Source organism: Hakea prostrata, chromosome 9 (genome assembly GCF_041222555.1).
Source record: "Hakea prostrata isolate BN-2017 chromosome 9, UWA_Hpros_2, whole genome shotgun sequence".
In the NCBI taxonomy this organism is placed as follows: Eukaryota; Viridiplantae; Streptophyta; class Magnoliopsida; order Proteales; family Proteaceae; genus Hakea; species Hakea prostrata.
The window spans coordinates 58,527,741-58,537,257 of record NC_142608.1 but is presented as its reverse complement, the minus strand read 5'-3'; the positions used below and the strand labels follow the sequence as shown (position 1 = coordinate 58,537,257).

At 38.8% G+C, this 9,517-nt stretch overlaps 1 protein-coding gene across 2 annotated transcripts in view; it reads right to left on the bottom strand.

Annotated features, from left to right (window-relative positions):
- Positions 1-1,288: 1,288 nt before the first annotated feature.
- Positions 1,289-9,517, bottom strand: part of LOC149005768 (glutamate--cysteine ligase, chloroplastic-like) — a 35,318-nt gene continuing 27,089 nt past the window's right edge. For both annotated transcript variants that reach the window (XM_089168487.1, XM_089168486.1), the window contains one exon: positions 1,289-1,644. In XM_089168487.1, the coding sequence (XP_089024613.1) occupies positions 1,556-1,644 (89 nt within the window). In that variant the 3' untranslated portion in view covers positions 1,289-1,555. The remainder of the gene's footprint in view (positions 1,645-9,517) is intronic.

Sequence of the window (9,517 nt, the reverse complement as noted above, 5' to 3'; positions counted from 1 at the left end):
AGGAGAAGGGAAAAGGTTGGGGACAGCGGTAGAGGGTTGTGAATCCGAATCACCTTTCCATTTGGCGGAGCACAGATTGTTCTTTGATGATTCTTCTCCACCACACAATGTGTAGCAGCCATGCTAAGATTCTATCTATGAAATGTTTTATCAGTATTGAGACATCCAGCCTACATCTATTGTATGTTCAAAAAGTTTTAAGGCCTGCGAGGAGGTGATCCAAACTCGAGGGTTGTTGAGGCCTTGAGGGTGGGGCTGGTTGATTCTTAACCAGGGAATGGTGGTCACAGATGGGACGGCCGGCTGTCTGAGTGGGTGAGAGAGGAGATAAAGGTGGTGATGGTGGTGAGGCATAGGAAGAGACTCGGTTAGGGGAGGCAAAAAACTGGGGAGACGTTTTTTCAGTTACATGATGATCTTGTTGTCAATGTAAATATTTCTACTTTTCCTCAATGTAAGCATATATGTAGGGCTCCACACTTGGGTAAGATGCTGCAACCCACCAGATAACTCTTAACTCTTCTGTAATATAAACTGATATAAAGGTTCACCAAACACACAAGAATAGCTTTTGCAAGACAGAGCAGCTTAGGGAAACGTTTACATACCTGCCCAAAGATTTTAGTGATAGGAAGGAAAGGGGAGAAAGGCCTCAAACAAAAGCAAATACTGGTGAATAGATTTGAGAAACCAAACATTATGAGTTAGTGACTCCATTTTTAATTTTTTGGGTTTGGATAAAACATTATGTGTTAGTGACGTGTGTATAAATATAGCTTCAAAAGCTTAGTGATGCTCTTTATTGATAGTGAAGTTCTTCAATGAAGGATGCCAGGTAATGTTAAACAGTTGAACTCCATCCACAAAGATTGTCTACCAAAGGATTTTATGTCGACCATGCCAAACTATAAATGCCTTCAGAATACATTCAAAGACCGACATCATACATGCATGGAGAGGGAGAAGAATTCAGCAAGCATCAATTTGCATACAAAGAGACCGACATCATAAAAATAGGATGTGGGTGCATACACCACGGTAGTATTGCCGCCTTTTTCCCTAACTATACAATAACATAAATACACAGTTGCGCAACACCAAGTTTTCCCTCTGAGTTCAATTCTTAGGGTCTGCACACCACAACGTGGTACATATGATGATCCAACGAAAGCTTGTTAATTTGTACCAACTCTGTAACCCCCCACCACCCCAAAAAAAAAAAATAATAAAAAAATAAAAAGATATGCCCCGAAAGTCATTGCACATGGGGTATATTCCAAAGAATGGACCAAGAGTAGATCTTTCAAGGCTTCTGAATAACTGCATGAGATTCTAATAATTGAACCATCCAAACAAAACAGTCGATGAAGTACACTGGATTGCAATATACACCAAAGATTTGTTTCTGGCAACTAGTAGTGTTAACAACAATCAGCTTTCATAGCATAGGGGAAAAGCAACCAAGATTACTTAACACAGCCATGAAGTTTATACATAACTCTCAATCAAGTAGGGAGATTATTACCAATCCATGCACAAGAAATCTAAAATCACATCAATAGAGAAGCTCCTCAAAAACAGGATCCACCCATTGTCCCCACGGTCCATGGTACAATTCCAGAAGCTTCTCTGCTGGTGTTATGCCTGTCATCAAAGGAAATTTGTTTATGAAATTCTTCAAACTGATTCTTTCTTCATTAGAAAGTAACAGGTTGGTATACGAATACAACGCTGAAAATAAATCCAGCTATGAAGTTAAAACATAATAGAGGGATTGTACTGAAAAAACGTCTAAAATGATAGAACTTGATGATGCCGGTGAAACATCAGTGGATTGTTATTTGTAGATTTGGAATCTGAAGTGGGCTTCTGACCCTGCCCTTTGAGAAATACATCCATATCATCAATCAATAAACTAGAGTTAAAAATACCAAGTATTATATTATTAGCCAAAAAAGAAATAATAAACTTAAACATAAGTTCCAAACAAATGTCAACTGCCTAGGGTTGTCACCTGCAACCCTGGATGTATATTCCAAGTCTGACCAGTCAAACCCTCCACATGAGGAAGTAGTAATATTTGACTACTCGGTCTATTTTACGTCTATTAAAATTTTTAACATCATGCTAGACCTGCTTTCAATGTGAGTTTTAGATTGACAAACTAATGATTGAGGCCAAGTAGATATTATGATTATATCTGCCAAATCATAAGTCAATGCCAGACTGATGTAGATCAAAACATGAAGAAAAGACAACAACACTTGTGTGATCAGTGTCACAGCCTGATTGAACCAAGTTTTAGAGGACCAGCATTGGACCAGACCTAACCAGCAGATCCCAGCTTCTAGAGGATCCAAAAAGAGCTGGAACTTCTAGCCCTCTGATACCTGCAACACTGACCAGATTAGGCTGAATTTTTGGGAGTTTAATTCGCTGCTGCCATGCACCTTTGTGTGATTCCTGTTTGACGCCTTCTTCACTGGTGGTCCCCAAGAAGCTGTCCAACCTTCTATTTTCTAGATTACTTTCTAATTTCATGACCTAACTCCGTTCTCAAGCCTGACCTTCAGAATTCAACCTCCATTACAGCCTCATCACTTGGCTGGATTTAGAGCTTCATTCCACTACCTAAATTTTAGTTTGAGGAGCTGGTTAAACCCTGTGGCTGGGTTTTGTTACTGATTGAATCCTATAGAATATTGTGGGTGTTCGGGATGAGTTAGTTTGCCATTCTACCCTATGGTTCCTTCCAATCAACAGTAAAGCCTTACTATACTGAAGATCTGATATTTTATATCAAGTTTATATACTGATACAAGTCTGAAACATTACCTATATTTGATGTTAATATAAGAAAGATGAAGTCACAAGTAACTTCCTTTGCAGGACACAGGAGTCTATTCTGCCATACAATTGGTTGAACTCTCTAGAGAAATGTTTTGATTGGTACAACCCAATAGAGGGAAGAAAACTCAGGTTTGTTTATTCCTCACTAATTGGTTATGCTAGATAATGGTGAAAACTCTGTGAAGAGAGACTCATAAAGTGGCACAAAGAGAAGAAAGGAAAGAAGAATACAAGGGAAAAAGAGAGGAAAATGTGAAAAGAAAGAAGAATTACAGGGAAGAGGGAGAAGAGATCTTATAAGAAGAGGGGGAAAAGGGGAGTGCACACACACAACACAGAGAAGCTTCAATTCATCTTTCTATTCCATAAAATAAAACAATGGCACAGGGGTATTTAAAGATAAAGAGTTAATCAAATAATCCTGAATCCTTAATTAAACCGAGATTCTAAAATAAAAATTACAATGAACTCAATAAACAAACCTTAAATAATTAGATATCCTATTAAAACCCAAAATTTAATTGGACCAGTTCATCTTGATCTCAGTCCCAAACAGATTTAGGCCAGTCCAAGGCCATGCTACAACTTGTAGCTAGCAAATGTGAACCTAGAACTTGGGAAGAGAGGAAGTATGAGTTGGAGAACAATTACCTACCCAAACTTATGCACAAAGGCTACCCCAGGATGCACTTACATTTGACGCAACCATGACGCAACCATGAAGCAACTACTATGCGGCCTCTCTTACCAGAAATGTTTAAAGCAAAATTGGTTGCCACCACCTTCCACCTCCAACAGATTCTATTGTGACAGTCACCAAAGTTTCAAGGATGGAAGTGCAACAAGAGTAGGAACTGCCAATCAATGGACCAGGACATGAAATTGAGGTCAATCTTCAAACTTCCAGAAATTTCAGTCATCAAGGAAGTGACTTATATTGAAGAATTTGAAGCAAGAAAAGTAGAAGTGGTGACATTCTGGAACTTGGGACTACAGCTGACATGGTGGTTGAAGCAACAAGTAAATTGATTGAGAATCACCAGCAGGACGATCCAGAAGAGCTCCACATTGCATTGAAGCTTGAAAAGGTCAAGACACAGCTGAAAAAGACTCCGTGGACACAATCAATGAGATCCTACCTGAATGTTTTGAAGAGAAAGCTCCTCACCTCGAAGATTCCATTTCAAACATACGTGAACTGCAAAGAATAGTTTTGACCTGAAACTGGACATGCACCACAAGCCAATTCCTAAATTCTATAAAACTCGGGGAAGACGTTTTAAGCGTGGTGAGAATTGATGTAGATCAAAGCATGAAGAAGAAAGATAACATACTGTTTACTTTGCTGTCCACATGAACAGCATCACAGCCCCCGTTGAACTGAGTTTAGTGCAAGCATTGAAAATGATCAAACCAACCAGCAATGTGAAACAAATTCCAGGGTTTAGTTGTTTGAATATAGCCCAGGAATCAAGCTCACTCTAGGATCATCTTCCCTGAGAATCAGCAGTCTTCTAAGCTGGAAGTACCTTCGGTGGTTGTGGTTTGGATGGGTTTAGGGTATACAAGGATTACGCTAGGCCTAGGGTAGTTTTGGCAGAGGCTTAGGGATTGAATTTTTATGTCTTAAGGCCTGCAACCTTGCTGTAAGTCTGTAACTAAAATTTCAGGACTGATTTGTCAAGTTTAGGGTTGGGGTTAAGTATTTTTATGTTTTGAAAGCTTAAGTATGTTTATTTATATTAGAACATGCTCCTGTTGTAAGTCAAGAGTCAAGAAAAAAGGGTAGTTTGGTCTGCAAGAGCAATTTTATTAATTATGTTTTTTTAGTCCCAAATCAGGTATCATTGTACTTATTCTTACGGCCTATTATTATAAATAAAGGTCTGCTATGTCACACTGTCACAAGTCAGGATTCAATTCTTTCAACTTGGTATTAGAGCCAACTCTGATCCATCATTGAGCATCATCCTCTTCTCTCTCAATTGTTGAGCACAAGAAGAAAAATGGGGAGGTTCATGCAGAAAACTCACCTTTGCCTTTTTTTGGGTCTTTTCCTTTGCATCATCCCAATCGTCTTCTACCAGTTTCATTAACCACTGATAGGCATCCCAGATTTTTTTCAAGGATTGTCCAGCAACCTTTGACTCTTTCTTCTTCCTCCACCATCTCTGGAACCTTGCATCGCCTTAACTTCTTTTTAATCTTCCACCTTTGACTCTTTCTTCTTCCACCATCTCTACAACCTTGCGTCACCTGTAACTTTCACCAAGCCCTTTCAACCAGTAACCTACAACCAGAAAACCAACCTTCACTAGAGCTCTTCATTGAACCATACTCTTCATTGCTTGAAAATTCTTCGCTAGATCCTTTGAACCATATTCTCTCTCTCCTATTAGATCTAAACTAACCCACCGACCCTTTCTGTCTCCCTTCTTCAGATTTCCTGGAACTGACCCATCTCCTCTGTTTTTAAAAAAAAATTCAATCGACTTGTTTTAGAACCATCAAACCCAGCCATTGAACCTGGTACCATTGAACCATTGGACAAACCATAACCATTACTTCTTTTTTCTCCATTAAACCAAACCATATATGCATCCTATCCGTATCCGACCAGTAATTAAAAAAAAATAAAAAGAGAACAGTTCCATTTCTAAAAAGTATTTTCTCTTATTTTTGGTGGTGATTTGTTATAGTTCCTGTGATGGCTGATCCAATTACACCCAACTCTTGGTATATCTGATGATTTTCCCGTTTATCGATTCCTAGGGATTGTGAGTTTTCTCCGCTTCAGATGACTACGATCAAACAGAATGGGACCAATTATCTACGGTACTCTCATTTTGTTTCTCTTGCAATTGGTGCTCGTGGTCTTACTGGCAATCTTGATGGAACCTCTACCAAGCCTTCTTCTCTAGGTTGCAATATACAAAGTGGTATACAGATGATTGTTTGGGTATAGGATTTTGATAAGAACCCACGAATCAAATGCAAAACTAATATTATTTAATTGATAGAATAACGAAGAATAATGATAAACTGGTTACAATGGTGCCAGCCACCCCTACAACACATTGTTAGCCTATGACTACCCAAACACTCACATAACTAATACTTAACTACTACTCACATCTTACCCCTATTTATAACCCTTCATCAACCCTAATCTCCCCAATTCTCTCTCATTCAGTAGTAAATATTTTGCAATATTCTGCCTGTCCCCAAATCTGTCTTATTCAGTAGTAAATATTCTGTAATATTCTGCAAATCATTCAGAATATTCTCGCCTGTTCCCAAATCCCTCTTATTCAAAGTAGTAAATATTATGCAATATTCCCGCAAATCATTCTCTATTCAACAACCTCCTTTTAAGGACCAGATCTGATTACTTTCTCTATTCAACAACCTCCTTCTCAGGACCATATCTGATTGCCTTCCCTAGCTGTTATTCGCCAAATCCAACTTTCTTCTTGTGCTTACGAGATACACACGAGATATGAGGGGCCTATCAATACTCCCCCCAACAGTCCCCACCTTGTCCTCAAGGTGAAAATCAGGAAAGAATTTATTTGGCAATCGCACCCACGTCGCACCAGAATTTTGCCAAAATTCAAGCTGTTTCATCTCTGACGGTGCTGACGAGTCCCCTTCCATTGCTACCACTATTAGCCATGGTGGTTTCACCGGACATCTTGCTTCCCAATCCACCTTACTTTCTATCCGAAAAAGCCTTTGTGCCCCCCCTCCTATGTTTCTTCTCTTCTCTCTCTTTAGTGGAAAACTCAAATAAAACTTCCATGCAATTGTTTCGATTATCATCGCAAGCTTGAACAGGTCTGAAATTAATCACGGCTTCATCCGCACTATTTGCCTTCGTCGATTGCTTCCTCTTCCCTGTGATTGCATAGCACGGTTGTCTTCACTAACGCTGATCGCTATTTCAGGATTGTGCGAACTCAAAATTCGTTTTGATTCTCTGCTATAACCAAAATCTATTTTAATGGCGTCTTGGAAACTCACCCAACTAAATTCCAACCAAGATCTATCATACACCCAATTCAGCACATCTCCTTCCAAATGTTGGAGAACCACACTCAACCTTCTCTCCTCAATTTGGTGTTCCCAACAAAATAACAACACTTTAAGAAGCCATTCTTGCACATTGCATTCGCCAGAAAACATGGACAATCCAAACATCCATCTATTCTCGCAGATCGTCATCACGCTTTGATACCAATTTGATAAGAACCCACGAATCAAATGCAAAGCTAATATTATTTAATTGATAGAATAACGAAGAATAATGATAAACTGGTTACAATGGTGCTAGCCACCCCTACAACATATTGCTGCCCGTTAGCCTATGGCTACCCAAACACTCACATAACTAATCCTTAACTACTACTCACATCTTACCCCTATTTATAACCCCTAATCAACCATAATCCCCCAAATCTCCCTCATTCAGTATTAAATATTCTGCAATATTCTGTCTGTCCCCAAATCTATCTTATTCAAGTAGTAAATATTCCGCAAATCATTCACAATATTTTTCCCCGTCCCCAAATCCCTCTTATTTAGTAGTAAATATTATGCAATATTCTGCAAATCATTCTCTATTCAGCAGCCTCCTTTTCAAGACCAGATCTGATTGCTTTCTCTATTCAGCAACCTCCTTCTCAGGACCATATCTGATTGCCTTCCCTAGCTGTTATTCGCCAAATCCAGCTTTCTTCTTGTGCTTGCGAGATACACACGAGATATGAGGGGCCTATCAGATTTCTTCTTAATTCTATTGAGCCAAGCATAGTAGAGTGGTATCTTCTCCTTTCTGATGCTGCTATTATTTGGAAGGTTGCTCAAGATACATACAATAGAGCAAATAATGATGCACAATGCTTTGAAATTGGACAAAGATTCATCAGTTGTAATAGAAAGACCTTACTCTCTTTCAGTATTATAATACACTTCGAGGATCAGACCTTGGATTTCTATTGAAAATTTACATCAAAAGAATGTTGAAGATGCTTTACTTATCAGAAGTGGGAGGACAAGCTTTAAGTTTATTATTTTCTTGCAGGATTAAACATAGAGTATGATCAAATTTAAGTACAAATACATTCCCATGAGCCCTTTCCTCTCTAGAAGAAGCCTATGCCATGGTTGATAGAGAGGACAATTGGTGGATAGCTATGGTGCATACACAGACTTCCGATAGGTCCGCACTACCTGCTGGTTCTGATAATCCCCTAAGCCTAGTTCTGGTGATTCTTAGCCTCCTGTGAAGTGTGAATATTGTGGGAAGAAACAACATACAAAGGATAAGTGTTGAACGTTACATGGACGTTCAGCAAGTTCCCATGGTGGAGGTAAGAGTGGAAGTAGGGGCTGCAGTCCTGCATATGCAAATTGGGCTATTCCAGATATCCAGAGTACTCTAGCACATATTTCCTTAGACAAGATCCATAATATCTTTCGTCAGCTGATGACCAGGCTTGATGGATCCCCACATGGTCAACTCCCAGCGCAAGTGCAACATCTGCCATTACCTCTACCTTTAGTTCCCAACCTCTATATGTATTTCCAATACAGTGTCAACTTTATTTGTCCCCTTGGATTATTGACTGAGGCAACCAACCACATGATAGGCTCATTTTCTTTATTTCACACTTATTCTTCTATTCCTTTTGCTCAAGATGTTCGAACAGTTGATGGATCCCTGTCACCTATTTTTGAAAGGGCTCCATTATCTGTTCACCAAACCTCATTGTTTCTTCTATTTTGCATGTTCCTAAATTTTCGGTTAATTTATTGCGTATTAGTAGCTTAACCTGTGGTATGAATTGCAAAATAACTTTTTTTTCCATCTCATTGTGTTTTTCAGGATTTGGAAACTGGGCGTACAATTGGTAGTGGTAAACAAATGGGGTGGCTCTACTTATTGGACGGTTCTCCATTAGCTCTTTTGACAATTTTTGTATCATCTACTCTTGCATTAAAGTCCTTGTTACAGTGGCATAATCATCTTGGCCACATTCCCTTATAAGTTTTGTCTAGACTATTTCCTAATTTAGTTAAAAGGTGCAACTTGAATGATTTTTGTTGTGATGCTTGTATTTTGACCAAGCAAACTAGACATATTTATCTCAATTCTGATAATAAATGTAAAGTTCCTTTTTATGTTATTCATTTTGATGTGTAGGGTCCTTCTCGGACTGTGTCTATCTCTAGCCATCATTGGTTTGTTACACTCATTGATCGTTGAACTAGAACTACATAGGCTTATCTCTTACACCCAAAAAGTTATGTGTTTTCTTATTTCTAGAATTTCTATAACATGGTTAAGACCCAGTTTGGAGTCGTAATAAAAATCTTTAGGATTGAGAATCAGATTGAATATTTAGGTGGTGGTTTTCCCTCTTACTATGTTGATCTTGAGATTATCTATCAAACCTTGTGTAGATACAGCTCCTCAAAATGGGGTACTAGAGGGTAAAAAGAGGAATCTTTTGGAGGTGGCATGATCTCTTATGTTTACTATGAATGTGTCCCTTGGGGTGATGTGGTTCAAACCGCTACCTATCTAATTAATAGGATGCCTTCCCGTGTCTTAAACCAACACTGTCCTCTTGAGGTTCTCTTAAAGACAACCATTTTCATTGTT